At 32.5% G+C, this 16561-nt stretch overlaps 1 protein-coding gene across 3 annotated transcripts in view; it reads left to right on the forward strand.

The window, feature by feature from the left end:
- The window catches only part of AP3B1 (adaptor related protein complex 3 subunit beta 1), a 291386-nt gene that overhangs the window by 65024 nt on the left and 209801 nt on the right, over positions 1 to 16561 (forward strand). For all 3 annotated transcript variants that reach the window (XM_063604200.1, XM_008966887.6, XM_024928836.4), the window contains exons 4-7: positions 2349 to 2444; positions 3056 to 3216; positions 4974 to 5040; positions 14343 to 14525. In XM_063604200.1, coding sequence (XP_063460270.1) covers positions 2349 to 2444; positions 3056 to 3216; positions 4974 to 5040; positions 14343 to 14525 — 507 coding nt within the window. The remainder of the gene's footprint in view (positions 1 to 2348; positions 2445 to 3055; positions 3217 to 4973; positions 5041 to 14342; positions 14526 to 16561) is intronic.

Here is a 16561-nt window from a genome sequence, read left to right on the forward strand (position 1 = left end):
TGACTAGAAAAGGAAGTTTTGAACAGATTATAAACTGTATTGAGTACTAGGCTAAGAGCTTTAGATTTTGTTTTTAAGGTTTTGTGGAGCCATTCAACATTGAAGAGTAATTGGAAAAAAGTTTTTTCATTTCATTTATAACTCTGCCCATATAGTATAGATGAATGGATTGATATCAACTTAAAATGGTTGTGTTTAACATATTTATCAATGATGAAGATGTACACAGTTTGTTTGCTCATTAAGTTTTCATTTGTACTTATGAATTGAGAAATAGGTTGGATTATAAAATTATCACCTCAAATTATCTTAACAGGGTGCCAAGATGCGTTGAATCTAAATTGTTGACAATTTCTATAGATAAATGGAAGATTTTGCCTTTCATTTAAAATAATTTTTAAAAAATTCTGTGAGGACAGTTTGATTTTGATTTGGTCAGCAGTACATTTGGAAAAGGTGTATGGTTTTAATCAAGAATTAGTCATATCTGTGGAAGTACCTCATCTGGAGCAAGTTCTTATCTAGTTTGTTCTGTTTAGACTTTATTTGTAGTTCGTAGTGTCACGCTGAAAAAAATTGGAGTGAGTTTAGGAAGGAGCAAACAGGATGGTAGGGGAACTAAAGCTGTTATGTTTCACAAGAAATTAGGGTACAAGGAAGGAAGGTCATGACAGTTGTCTCTAAAGTAGTCCAGATTGGTTAGTATGACTGGAAATATGATCCAGTATAGTACTGTTTTTATATTTCCAGCACCAATTCCAGCTATCTCCAACTTTTTTCCCTCATTTCCTGTGTTCTTTGAGTATGTAACTTTTTTTTTTAATTTTAAATTTTTAAAATTTTTGAGACAGAGTCTCTTTCCATTTGCCCAGGCTGGAGTGCAGTGGCACAATCCTGCCTCACTGCAGCTTCGACCTCCCAGGCTCAGGTGACTCTCCCATCTCAGCCTCCCAAGTAGCTGGGACTACAGGTGCATGCCACTGCGCCTGGCTAATTTTTTTTTTTTTTTTTTTTTTTTTTACTAGAAATGGGATTTCACCATGTCGCCCAGGCTGGTCCTGAACTCCTGGACTCAGGCAATCTGCCTGCCTCAGCCTCCCAAAGTGCTGGGATTACAGGTGTGAGCCACTGTGCCTGGCTGAGTACATAACTTTTAGGTATATACTGTGCTGGTATCTTAGAAGGATAATCAGGAATGTGAAGATATTTGAGAAGGTAGATACAGGCTATAAATAGTGCTAGAAGGAAGCAATGGATAAATTTCAACTCAAATTCTAGTTTTTGTTTATTTTTCTGTTCATAATTTTGTTGTAAACTTAGTGATTAAATTGCCTTTAAAACTTGTTTTCAAGGCTGGGCACAATGGCTGATGCCTGTAACCCCTGTAGTTTGGGAGGCTGAGGTGGGAGGACCAGTTAAGCCCAGGAGTTTCAGACCAGCCTGGGTAGGCAACATAGGAAGACCCCGTCTCTATAAAATCCTAAAAAAAAGCCGGGTGTGGTGGTGCATACCTGTAGTTCCAGCCACTGGAGAGGCTGAGGTGGGAGGATGGCATGAGGCCAGGAGGTTGAGGCTGCAGTGAGCCGTGATTGTGCTGTTGCACTGCACCCTGTGCAACAAAGCAAGACTGTGTCTCAGAAAAAAAATCGAAAACCAAAAAAAACTGTTTTCAGAACACACATCCAATCTTCTTGAATTTTTATTACGTTAAATTGGTATTCATAGTCACACATTATTCTTACTGGACTGAAAATATCATGTAATGCATGTTGAAATGTGAGTATTACCATAAAAATCAGAGTTAGGGCTCTGGACTCTTTTAACAGATGAGGAAACAAGTTCCCATAACATATAGTTAGTGGCCTGGGCCCAAATTCTTTCTCTTATTATTTTTTTAAAGAGGTAGGGTCTCTCTGTGTTGCCCAGGATAGCCTCTAACTCCTGGGCTCAAGTGATACTCCTGCCTCAGCCTCCTGTGTAGCTGGGACTACAAGCACGCACACCATGCCTGGCTTCTTTCTTTTATTTTTATCCCTCATTTTGAAAATATTTTTACAATTTAGTTAATATTCTTATATGAGATCTGCTCAGGGATTTTTTTATTCCCTTCAAGAGGAAGGGGCACTTTGATAGGCTATTGCTATTGTGGACTGGACTATTAAAATGCTTACTTTAAAAGCTTTTTCTGTTGTACTTATTATCCCACAAAATATTATTTTTATTTTACAATTTAAGATGTGACCAGATTCAGTTATTTACTTGAGAAGAATTGAGCATGGATTTTGGTATAGCAAATACTGAGTTTTAAATTTTCACTCTGGCTATGAATAAATGATTTTTTTTAACAGATCAAGAAGTTGGTATATGTTTACCTGGTTCGATATGCTGAAGAACAGCAGGATCTTGCACTCCTGTCCATAAGCACTTTTCAGCGAGCTCTGAAGGTAAATAATGGAGTGAGTAGGCAAATAGCTACAAGGTTTCTGCAGAGTTGAAAGTGTGTCAGTTAAAGAAGTGGAGCGATAATCCACTAAATAGCACAGTAGTGTCTTGAAAGAGTTAAAAGCCTCCTGTAGTGCCTACTCAATACACTTAGAAAATAATTTATACAACCAACTGAAACCTTGCTGTATATGTTACAGCTTCTGTATGTTTGTTTATATTCAATATAATTATTTTCATGCTTCAAAGAGCTGTTTATCATTATACTAGTTGTTGAAAGTACGCAAAAGGGGTTATAAGACATTTTTAAACATGAAATTGATGACCTGCAGCATTTTATTATTATGAAAGTATAAAAACCCAGCATATTTAGTAATAAATGACCAACTAGAATTATAACTATTACTTTTCTTTAAAACATTATTAAAGAAGTAAACATTTATGTCTGTCTTTTTTTCCCATTCCCATATACTAATTGTTCATTTTAAATTAAGTAGCTTTCTTTTGCTATTGTCATATTACACCCTTTAAGCACCTATTAACTGTGTCTTAAAGATGTCTTTAAAATATTGTAAAGTTGAAATTTTGGTGAATATTTTTGCACTATTTTTAGGACCCAAACCAACTAATTCGTGCAAGCGCTTTGAGAGTTCTGTCAAGTATTAGAGTGCCAATTATTGTACCTATCATGATGCTTGCTATTAAGGAAGCTTCTGCTGACTTATCACCATATGTTAGGAAGAATGCAGCCCATGCAATACAAAAATTATACAGGTAGGTGCATTGTTAACAATATACCAAAGATCTCTGATATTACATGGAATGTTATAGACCACAGAGGCTTGTTTTATTCGCTCTTTTAGGTAGGCTGTTCTTATACTAAGTAAATCCAGTGACTGTATGATGGTATTTCTCCCTGCTGCAAATGTTCCTTACACATCTTTAATTTTGTTTTGGCTATAGAGACCCTATGCAGGTTTTTATTTGTGAGGCTGTTAGAGCCTGTGATAATTTATAGATTTTATAACTTAAGAATAATCAGAATTTGAATTCTCATTTATATAGTCTATCTCATGTACACATATGCTTGTATTATTAGAAAATTGAGATTTTTTTTTTCCTGTTTAGGGTAGAATCTTAAGTGTCTGATCCTCTCAACTCACTTATATGTGTTTTCCTTTCTTCCATCTTTGTTCCTGCTGCTCCCTTCCTTGTCTAATTCTTTTCCAGAGCTATTTTATTAAGTAATTTTTAAAAGTGTAGTGATTTGAAATATAGTGTGCTATACCATATCTGTGTGATATTTTAGAAATGTTATGCAATATTATACAATGCCCTGATCTCTGGAAAATTTACTGTCCAAATAGAATTGTCTACAACAATTTGGTATTATTTTCAGCTATCATTTATTCCTCAAGCTTTTTGAGACTCTCTTCTGTTTCTGGTTTTGTATTCACAGTATTGTGCTATGCGTATTTAGATGTATGAAAACAGTAGAGGATGTGGCACTTAATTATGAATAGCATATCATGTATTTGAGGAAGAAGATCAAAGACATACCAAATAATTAAAGGCAATCTATAATAAGATATTAGCACCTGATATATATGTATATACAAAGGTACACTAGCAATGTCTTTGATAGGACAGGGACCAGAGATGATCATATTTTGTTACCAGAAAGTAAAGATGTAATGAGATGGGATTGGTAGTGAAATACTGCTTTGAGAAGGAAGACTTAAGCTGAAATTTGAAAGAATTAAAAAGCTTGTCCAGATAATTATAATGCTTAGTAATAAATGTATATGTTTGTAAAAAGTGAAACCTCATATTCCTATGTTAACTGCCAGACAAAGTTTTATCATGCTTCTCACTCACCTTTTCTCCTTAGAAACTTATGGGATAAGATCCATGCTCACTCTAATGGTTTAAAAGTCCTTCTATCACTGGGCACCAGTATATTCCAGCCTCAATGCTTGCTTCTCCTTGCCTTGAGCTTATAGTCTGTTAGTATTCTATCTCAAATGTTTTAATCTTATTACTACCTCTTATTTTTCTTAGTTTTAGTTGGCAGATTTTATAATGCATGTCTCTATCAGTGAACTAGTTGATATAAAATTCTTATTTGGAAATTCTCCATATTTGTTTTTGGCAAGTATGTATGCATAGTAAAATAATGACTGCTATCTAGTTATTTTTTTCCTCCCAGTTGAAAAGAGTTTGTGGTTTATCTACTTACAGTCACTTTCTTGAAGTTTTCCAACTGTTTTAGAAGTGAACTTGTTCTTTCAGTACTATCTTAACTAAACCATTGATATCTGGTTTAGTTAATATGAACAATATTAGAGGGAAAGATTAGGACACATTCATGAGAAAAACCATCCCATTTTATTTGTTTTTCTTTATTTCTAACTTATAATTCTTGCTCTCCTTTCCCTCTTTAAAAATTTCTCAACATCCTTGAATTGGTGAGCATCGTGTAAAGCTAGAATTAAAGGGAAAAATTAATATGTTATTTTTGTATTTTTTAGCCTTGATCCAGAGCAGAAGGAAATGTTAATTGAAGTAATTGAAAAACTTCTGAAAGATAAAAGCACAGTAAGTAATGTCTTTTTATGTCTTTGACATAAAAATGTACTTTATTTACATAGTATCATTTACCATTATATATTTTATATAGTTGTATTTATTGATTTCAAAATGGTATAAATATTAATGGCACACAGGACTATTTTTAAAGAACAAAAATTTTCATGTAATGAGAAAGACTGCATTTGGAGTTTTAGATCATTATGTGTTTCTTCATCAGAATCTGAAAAAAGGCAAGTTGAGAAAAAAATCTTTAACCTGTGGCTAAGTGGTTAACATGGTAAGATCAAGGAATAGAGGTGACCCATGGGGGATGTGAGTTACTAGTGTACTAGTATCTTAGATGGGGCTTTTGTACCCACTTTATATGTCTCAAAACTACTGAGGAAAAGGATTCCAGCTCATCTTAGGATGCTATCATCAGGGAGTATGTACTGTCTATGCATGGCAGCTATCTAATACAGTAGGCAGTAGCCCTGTGTAGCTGTAACTATTGGTTTATGGCTTAGCATTTGATCTATCCTGGATAATGTTCAATAAACATTTGATTAGAATGTGTATTCTGCTGTTGTTGAGTGGAGTGTTCTATAGATATCTGTTTTTTAGTGTTGTTTAAATCTTCTGCTTTGCTGATCTTATGCCTACTTGTTCTATTCATTATTGAAAACAGGGTATTGAAGTCTCTTTAGTTCTGTTAGTGTTTGCTTCATCTATTTAGGAGCTTGGATGTTTGGTGCATGTATGTTTATAATTTTTTTAATCTTCCTTTTGTCATTGTAAAATGTTCCTCTTTATCTCTAGTAACATTTTTTTGTTTTAATGTCTGTTTTGCCTGTTATAAATACTACTATTCTAGCTTTTTTATGGTTGCTGTTTCCATTATATATCTTTTTCCATCCTTTTACTTTCAGCCTGTTTATATTTTTGCATCTATTGTATGTCTCCATAGACAGCATATAGTTGGCTCTTGTCTTTTTATCCAGTTTGCCAATGTGTGCCTTTAATTGGAATGTTTAATCCATTCACACTTAATGTTGTTATTAATATAGTTGGATTTTAAGCTGTCATTTTACTTGCTTTTATATGTTTCATGCCTTTTTTGTTCCTTATTTCTCCTTTATTGCTTTTTCTTAGATTAAGTGAATATGTTCTAGTGAACATTTTAATTCTTTTCATGGTTTTTTTACTATATATTTTTGAAAATATTGTCTTATACATGGAGATTATACTTGTAGTTTCATTCCTAGACCATTTAGTAAATTTCTGTTAGTCTGTAGTGTACCAGAAATCATTATTGCATTTCTTCTATGCATAGTTGGTGTAACGTAGGAGGTAACCAAATATAGATTGATTATAAATGAAGATAGAGAAAAGAAATTTGATTCCTTTTTGTCTTCTGTATGACAGGCATGCTATCTGCCAGATATGAAGTCAATATTTTTAATATTATGGTTAACTTGATTTTAATAATTTAAAAAAATACTCAGTGTTTTTCTATTATAAGTGCAAGAGATTGGCTAAGTACCATGGAGAGTAGTAAGATCTACAAGAAGCAGATCTGTCATTTTAATGAAGTTTACCATCATTTCTGCTACATTATAGACTAAGAGAAATTCTTTGGATGGCCTGGGAATGAACTCTGTCTGTATAATATGTGCATGTCTTCCTAGACAGGATACAGCATATCATAGGTAAAAACAATAGCGTTTGAATCAGATAGAACTGGCTTAATGTCTGAGCATCTGCCACATAGTATATGTACCAATTCTTTATGAGTTTTAGGCTCCAGATTTGTAGGGTTTATAATATCTAATTTATAAATTTGCTGTTTGTGTTGAGAGAAAGAACTATTGTATATAAAACCCTCAGCACAGTGCCTAACACCACATGGGATGTGATTAAAAATTCCAAATAAGAAATAAGTACTCAAAAAGAAGTAAAGAATACAATATCTGTGTAAAATTGGAATGTCTGTTTCCAAAATACACCAGAAAGTAAAAAATATTGAATACTTGTTCATCACAGGTATTTAATATTTGTTGAATGACTGTTGAATTAATTTGTTACATTCTTGGTGATAGTAATTAAGTGTGTGGTATCGTTTTTAATGTCTCCCTCACCCCCCTGCCGTGGTTTCATGCTCAGTGTTCATAGGTAGATTCTTTGGGGGCTTTGGTGGCCTACCCTTTGTGAGGCACTCATTTTTCCTAAAGTGTTATATACTATATGTTTATTTTTTTAAATTAAGAATACATATTTCTTTTTCTGTCTATAGTAAAAAACAAAGTTTTTACTGACACCTGTAATTCTGGTGGTATAGCACAGAGTTCCTTCCAGCCTCTTTCCTTTTTATATTTGAAACTGCCTATTCAACATTAAGAAATGTGGCTCTGGCCAGGCACCATGGTTCATGCCTGTAATCCTAGCACTTTGGGAGGCCAAGGTGGATGGATTGCTTGAGCCCAGGAGTTCGAGACCATCCTGGGCAACATGGTGAAACCTTGTCTCTACAAAAAAAAAAAAAAAAAAAAAAAGAGAAACAAACAAACAAAAAAAACAAGAAACAGGGCTCCTATTTCCACAATCTATTTACATTTTTGCTGAGTCCCAGAATGCAGAGAAACTATTGCTTCAGAATTGCTAGCACTGTACCTCTGTGGGGTATACAGTAGCATGGGGCCTAATAATTAGAGTTAAATATTTGTTTAGAGTTGTTTTTGTCTTTAATCTTTTTTTTAATGTATGGTAAATCAAAATTGCTTCAATTATTTATATCTTTGAACTCGTAGTGTTGGTATGTAAGAAAGCTATTGATTTTTTTTGAGTGATAAATTTTATATTCTGCTTTTTTACTGAATTCTTCTATTGTTTGAGTTAATTTTCTCATTCATCCTCCTTGGGTTTTTTTTGCATGACAAAGAATCTTTACTTTTAAATGGTTATCAGTACACCAAGTAGTAACATGTAACAAGTTCTTGAATTCTGTCCTCTTCGATTAAGTAACTAAAACTGGCCCAAACAATTATACTAGTGTTCATTGTTCTAATCACTAGCAGGAATGGACTACCAGATGTTGCAGAAAAAGGCCAAGACTTCACCCCTCTTCTGCCTAAACTGCTTCCAGATGGTTCTCTTCTCCTGGGTCTCCTCTACTTTAGTGCTGCAGCTGCCTTGGGATCGCAGGGCAGCAGCCTCCTTGGCCTTGAACTCTTCCTCCCTCTGCAGGCAATATTGTTCAATTTCACCTTGAACTGCTGCTTTGGCCTGCTTCTCCCTCCGGTTCTTTCACTGCAGATCTCAGACACCCTTTTCAGCAACCTGCAGCAGCTACTGGATCCCCTGAGACTGACTGGCCATGACAACGCCAACTCTGAGGCAGAAGCAAGCAGTCTAAATCTCTCTCTCTTCTTTTTTTTTTTTTTTTAAGAGAATGAATCATATCTGCAAATAGAGATGTTTTACTTCCTCTCTTTCAGTTCCTAGAACTCTTATTTCTCTTGCCTAATTATATTGTTTAGTGCCATCACTACAGTTGTGTTCAATAGTAGTGGAGATGGTGGGCATTCTTGCCTTGTTTCAGTCTAAAGGAAATGCTTACATTGTGTTTGCATTAAGAAAGGTGCTGGCCCTGAAGATTTTATCTTTGAAATATAGTACTTTTGCAAGGTGCTTCAGGATTACTTGATATGGGTCAATTGTTTTGCCTTGGTACTCAGTGAGTCCTTTCAAAATGTAGATTCAGAATTTATATTATCTCTGGCAAAGTGTTTTTTTTTAGGTTATAATTTTAAATATTAATTCTGTTATTTTTTTCTTTTTCAGGGATTCCTATTTTATGCACATTGGATCTTATTTGCCTGTTTTACATTCCAATCATTGTGTCTCTAAACCTCTTCTTTCTTTATCTCATTTTTATTCTTTTGGTTCTTTTTCTACCTTTCTTTAATAACACTTTTTAAATTTTCATTCAGTAATTTTATTCGAAGGGCATCTTGCAATTTAGTCTTCACATCTGATTATTTTTGCTCTCTTGATTTCTTTCCTGTTGTCAATCAATCCTGATTTCTTTTGTTAATTTATGATAACTTTAAAGAATTTATAATTTATATTTATATTTCCTATCTTCAAATGCTTCTCTTGAGGGTATTTAATTCATTTTGAAGCGTTGTGTTGTTTCCTTTTGCTTCATCATTTATATTTCTTTGTCGGTAATTTTTGCCAGTTGAATTGTTTTGATTTTCATTTTCTGTTTTTAGTACTTACAGATTACTTGCATCTTCTTATTTCTTTGGACAGGATTGGTGATTTGATTTTGAGGTAGCTTGCAAGATTCCTAGTACAAGAGTACCCTCTCTGTTAGAATTACAAAGTATGTTTTCTTAGTAGATGGCCTTTTGGTGGGAGGATGTGCGTGCATAGGACCAGTATATGTCCCCAAACTATTTCGAGATATGTTTTGTAGCAGCCTAAATTTTTCTGTCTTCTTTTCTTTTCTGCCTAAAAAAGAAGGGTCTTACTCTGTCACCCAGGGCTGGAGTGCAGTGTTGTGATCATGGCTCACTGCAGCCTCGACCTCCCCAGCATAAGCAATCCTCCTGTCCCAGCCTCCTGAGTAAATGGGACTATAGACATGCACCACCATGCCCAGCTAATTAAAAAATTTTTTTGTAAAGATGGGGTCCCACTGTGTTGCCCAGGCTGGTCATGAACTCCTGGGCTCAAGTGATCTCACTTTGGTCTTGCAAAGTGTTGGGATTACAGGCGTGAGCCACTGCACCCAGCCCCTCTTATTTCTTTCTTTCTGTTATTTCACAGTTTCCAAAGGACTGCTCTCCCCTTACTTTTTTTTTTTTTAAGCTAATTTTCTCCGTGAAACTTTCCCTTTCTACACTACCTCTTTGAATCATCCTCTCTTTCAAGTCTTTCCCTTATAGGCTGCTCTGATCTACCAAGAATCTTTTCCAGTATTTTCACACTTAGGGTGTTCTTTCTCTTTCTGTTGTTGATTTTCGTTTACTTTTAGGCCTGCCATTAACTTCTGCTTGCTTTGTTCCAGGCAGTTTTTTTTCTATACTGTTGTAGGTCTTTGTGAAGTTTTGTGATACAAGCATGAAAATAGTTATCTGGAACTTAGGGTTTATATTTCTACTTATATATAATTTGAGGTTTAGAGATTCTCTGTTTTGAAATTAGGCTTAAAGCATAGGTTTTGGTCCTTTTTTTTTTTTTTTTTTTGGATTTGGGTTAGGAGATTCAGACTTAACTTAGGCACCATTAACTTGTCTACCCAGTATTTAAATTGGCTGTATTTTGTGAATGTTTTCTGGTAATTTTTTCTTTTGTGTGATTATAATCCATTGTAGAAAGGTTAAAAATATTCTACACAGATATTTGTGGATCATATCTTAATTATTACCTTTTCTTGGTCACATGTAATTCTTTATTGAAGGAAGACAGGTACATTTCTCTCCTGTCCCCCACCACCAAATTTTTAATGTCAGCATTGGCATTTAAAATCAATAGAGGATCAAAAATCACTTTCATTTAAAAAATCTCCCAATTAAATGTACCAGGTCTAATTTATTTCCACATTTTGAAAAGGAATTTATTTGTTGCCAGCAGCAGTTTTTTGGTATCATTATTACGATGATGACATTGGTGTTGCTGCTGATACGTATACATTTGAAAGATGTTGATCTATTAAACTTTCTTCATTTAACCTCTGTTGATTTTGAGGCATACCATCTGTTGCTTCTTTTAGGCTAGAGGATATTTTCTTTCAATTGAGATCTCAAAGAAAATTAGTTCCATAATTCTCATTTTAAGGAAAGGTGGAATTATAAATATATTAAAATATAATAGAATGGCTTTTCTCTTTTACTAAAGACCAGTATGTGTCATATGAATAGTTTTTTCCTAAAAATAGAACATTTTAGTGTTATTTAGGTAAAAGATATTACAGAAACCTTACAACTGTAGTCAGTGAACTTAAAAGGGGGCATCTAATCTATATTCTGTCATCTCCAATCAACTGTTACCATTTTTCTTTATATGAATTTTTATTGTTTATTCTTAAATTTTATACCATTTTCATCTACCTTCTCAACATGTCCTAAACACTTTCCTACTTTACTATAAGCCTTTTCTAATGTTCACATATGAATTTATTTTTAAAATTAATAACAGTTTCTCTTGTTTTTCTTTAAAATGTAGCAATCCATATTTGTTGACATTCTTTTCTTTAGAACACTTTAGAAGCAGAGTGGTATTTATTTCCTTTTCCTTTCAAGTTAATCCTAAAGAAATCTTTTTGATAACATCTAACTTTCTAATAGAAAACAGAGTTTCTTAGGAAAACAAATTAGGTCAGTGCCTGCTGAAAAACTGATTTATGTATATATTTTTGATGACATAAAATTTCCTCTCTTTGATTTTTGCTATAAAATTATGTTTAATGAATAGATTGGTAGTGTATAGTTAAACCGTAGGGATAAGACACAAATTTTAAGTTATTGATTTAATGTTGATAAAAGCCCCACCGTTATGTGCAAAAAACACACCCCTGAGTTTGTACAGTTGTTTTATTGTGATAGATCTATTATCCAGCTATTAGAAGATAAATGACTGATCTTTCCCATTTTCCATGCCTCAAGAAAATTGAAATAAGAAGGGGAATATCATTTGGGCTGTATGATTAGGGAAGGTTGGATGGCCATTAATTTAAGGGAAGAAAATCTTGGCAGCATTGGCCAACTTATACCATATTATCAATCAAACCTTGATGCACTTCTTGTGATGACCCAGCACTCTCAGGTTTTTGCAATGTTAATTAGAATTCATGACAAAATAGATGCAAGGAAACGTTTTGTACCCTTCATAATTTTATAGAAAATTTATTGTTATTAGAGGAACCATTTGCTTAGTGTGATTTTTTTCATTACCAGCTTGTCAACTAGCATAGATAATCTAGAGAAAATATGAACTCCATAGATGGGGTGTCACTTTTGTTGATGGTTCATGTAGTTTACCTTGGAGCACAGCTAATGGCTGAAGTTCATAGCAACAGCACAGAAAAACGTGGCAACCAAGGGAAGATAAATGAACCATGTTTATTGCTTTAATATAAAAAATACATAAATGGAAAACTGCATTTGAATTTGATGAGCTCATTGCTAGTTTTGTTGGAGTGATTTATTTTTTCCCTTATATGAAAAGCTACTATTGACACAGTGAGATGGAAATTAACTGTCTGTTTTTTGGAAACCAGTATTTTTGGTTTTAAAATCTGAGTAGATCATTTAATTTTAATTCTGAATGTTTTATAGAATATTGAACACTTAATAAACCAAAATTATTAATTTTCCTTGTAGTGTTTAGCCCAGGGTCAGATTGTTAAGACTATATGATTAAGTATCTAAAATGATCAGTTTTATTTTGTAAAAGTACTCTCTTTATATGCTTTTTAATTATTTTGATGTTTTCTTAAACTTTATTTGGTTCTATTTAATTAATGATATTTGTTAGTACCTTAGAAGGTGTTAGTACTTTAGAATTATTGTGTACATGTAGCTCTTGGTTTAATGAATTTAATATTGTATGGTAGCTGATTTTCCATTTAATTGTTTAGTATCAAAACACATTTGGAAGAAAATAATTGCTAAGACAGAATAACTTGATTTTACATAGTATTTTAAAAATTGAAACTGTGAATTACCTGTTCAATTTCATGGATCATTTTATCCTAGATACTATCCTTTATTTTTGCACTTTAACACCCTTTACCAATTGATGTTGATATTAATATAAGGTTGATAATACATATATATAGATGTTTATATCTTACAATGAGTTATTCTAGAGTTTAATGTCATAAACTTAGTTGTAAGATATTTTAAAATGATACTAATTGTCACTTTATAGAAATGTAATTATCACAAAATGTAATTTCTAAAGAAATTATGTCTTTTGCAGAAGACATCAAAATGTGATTGAAAGCATGAGCTTAACTTCCTTGCCATATCTATAACAAATAGAAAATTATATATATAATATATTTTTATATAGTTCACACAAATAATCAATTCTGTGCTTTTTCGATTGAGGTGCATACATGCTGGGACCAGCAGGCACCAGTACATGGGTAGGGCTGGAGTCAATAAATGCAGCTTCACGTTTATACTGATTGGTAATTCATAAAATCCCCACAGGACTTGAAACTTGTTTAGCATAATAGCGAGTCTATATTCTGAGCTGTTTTCTTTCAATTGTATTGTTGGTTGCATATTAATAAACTAAATGTCAGCCAACTAGAGGGACAAACACTCAAAATATGAATATCATTGTATCTAATATTTTTCAAAAAGTACCATTTCAGTAAGTTATATTTCTATTTAATTGCTTATTTTAAGTCATTGGGGAAATTTTAGACACTAAAGTGAAGATCCCTAGTGTTCAGATAGAATATGGTATTAATTTGTTTTTCAAAACTGTATTATATTGTGGGCTAACTGCACATATATCATTTGTACATATATAGAAGTATTTGTATAATATATATTCTGCTTAGTTTGTGTCTTTAGAGTAAAGGAATCTCAATGTTACCACTTTGTAAAAGCATCACAGTTCAGAAACTAACATTATGATTCATTAATTGGTGTTGGAAGAGCCCCCTTTTGTTAGTAATATATTATTCCAACGTATACACATTGTTATGAAAGTGATAAGAGCCCAGGTGATGTTCTAAAATTTCAGCCAGTGTGTTTTCTTTGTAAATAAATTATATTGGGTAAAAACCGGTGGATTAAGATGTATATGATTTGAAAGTGTTCTTCTATTAAAATTTATGAATTTCTCATATACTTTTTAACATAAGTTCATTGTAGAATGATTGTCGTTCTCATTTTAAACTGACACAATGTGAGCTTTGTTATTGTCTTGATTCTTTTTCTGAATATTATGAACAAAGTACTGAATTTTTAGATTAGAATTTAGGTTAGCTTTAAACATGAAAAATGTGCATGATTAATGTTTAATCCACATATGAACAATGTGTTGAAATTTAACCTGGTGAAATAAAAACATCAGAATTTACTTCTCTTCAGAATAGTATTTTCTAGACATATTAGAACTATTAAAATTTTTCTTTGACGAATAGTTACCATAAAGTTTGTTATTCAAACATGAACATTCATTTTAATTGAATGACTGAATAATATTGATTGGCATGAAACTGATTACTATAATTGCTGAGTAAGACCTTTGATGTAGGGGAGAAACATTTTTTAATAAGTTACTATTTCTTTCTTTTCTAGTTGGTAGCTGGCAGTGTTGTGATGGCTTTTGAAGAAGTATGCCCGGACAGAATAGATCTGATTCATAAAAATTACCGCAAGCTATGTAACTTACTAGTGGATGTTGAAGAGTGGGGGCAGGTTGTCATAATCCACATGCTAACTCGATATGCTCGGACACAGTTTGTCAGCCCTTGGAAAGAGGTAAGTGTTGAACAGTCTTCCACTTTCAAGTATACTAAGAGAATGGATGAGCTTTTTAAAACTTGTGCAAAAAATTAGAAGTAGTAAACTAGAGAAATCTGCATATTTAAGGAAGACTCATTTGTCTCTTGTTCTTTTACTAAAGCAGGCAACCAATATAAATGCAAGCATAATTATCCATTATTTTGGCACTGATTGATACATATTTATTGGTGTAAGTATATACACTTTTAGTTTGATACTGGCAAGAGGCCCTTGTTAGGAGGAGCAGCATGACACAGTGTTTACAGTGACATTGCCAAACCATGGATTTTTTTGGTTACTAGTTACTTTCACATCTTTGAGCCCCAGCTATTCCAGGTACTCATTTGTAAAAAAAGTAGGTGATGTGCTTCTATAGCATGTGAATTTATACCTAAAGTAATTAATTTCTTGCCTCTATAGATAAATATTGTTGAACTTTTAAACTACTTTTTCCTAGTTTTGTATTTATAAAATGTTTGTGTTCTTCTCTTCACTTTAGCTGGTAGCATTTAGTAAAATTAATAATTTAAGTGAAGCTATTTGTTTTCTTTGTGCAGATTAACATTAGAAGTACGCCTTATTCTTTTTTTTTAAGTATGCCTTATTCTTTTCATCATATTGACAATTTAGAAAATTTTATCATATAACTTGTAATTAAGATCCTTAGGATGTATACATTTAAGATTTAAGGTAATTTTAAACCAGTTTAAATAAATCCTTAAATGTTGTAAGAATAGCACATTCATTCTAGTCTTTTGATGTCTTATCTTTTTAAAATACAGTATTATAGATTTTAAAAACCAATTTGTGTAAAAAAAAAAAAGATTTTTAAAAAGCTCCTGTTATATCAAAGTGGTCTGTATACATACTTATGACAGGCCTTGAGTGCTCAGTACATCTTGCTTTTGTTAATTAGAAAAATGTAAATAACATGGAAAAATGTATGATACATGCTTTAAATGACACATCAAGCTTGCAAATTATTATAAAATGTTGATCACTATTTTCTATATTGATTTAGTATTAGCATTAAAAACTGTTTAGAAATTTTAATACTTCTTTATCCACAAGACAGTAATACTGATTTTCATCTCACTTTTAATATTAACAAAATGATGATTATGTTATCCATCTTAAAAATTGAAGTATGTTTTGAATTATTAATATATAAGTCTTATGTTACATAATGCTCTTAAATTGATGAAATTTTACTATCCTTGTCAACTTTAATTTTATAAAGTTAATTTTATTTATCATTGAGCAAAGTACAGTTTTGATGGCACTTTTGCTAGATTAAGGAACATCTCTATGATGAAAATGTCCTGGCCCTTTTATGATAACTTTGATGAGAGATTTTTGTTGCCAAACAGCTTATTTGTTTGATTTCAGCCAATTCCTTTCAAAACTTCTGCTCAGATTTTTTTTCTATTGTATAAAGTTATAGGCAATTTTGCCTTAGCTAATCACTGTCACCATTTAAATTTTTAAATTTTACTTTCCTATCATTTTCAGTAACTATATGCAAATGATCCTTTGCTTGTAATTATATAGAAACTGGAGTTAAAATATATAGTTTACTTACCATACCTGCTAAAAATATGTAACCCGTAGTAAAATCTCTGCTTTTGTATGTTTGTCTGTTTATTTGTTTTTCTGTTCCTTGAATTTTATCTTATTTTAGATAAAATGTATTTTTAAAGCCATTGCAAAGGAAAGTTAAGTTTTACACCATCATATACATTTGTTTTTTGACAGATAATTTGAAAAATTGGGACTGTATTCATTCTTGGTGTTTTCACATGTTAACTCCATGAACATGAATTAGGACAAACATGAGGTGAAGTCTGGTCATTGTCCCTGGCATACTGGAATGGGCTAAGTCATTTCTTTTCTTTGCCACTTACTTGCAATCCAACCTTGGAATTATTCGAAATGCTGTGCTCATTAGACTAATTTAGTGGTTTTCCAATGTGCACATCAGCCCTCAGGATGTGCTAGCACTGCCACAGGAA

This window comes from Pan paniscus, chromosome 4 (genome assembly GCF_029289425.2).
Source record: "Pan paniscus chromosome 4, NHGRI_mPanPan1-v2.0_pri, whole genome shotgun sequence".
Lineage (NCBI taxonomy): Eukaryota > Metazoa > Chordata > Mammalia > Primates > Hominidae > Pan > Pan paniscus.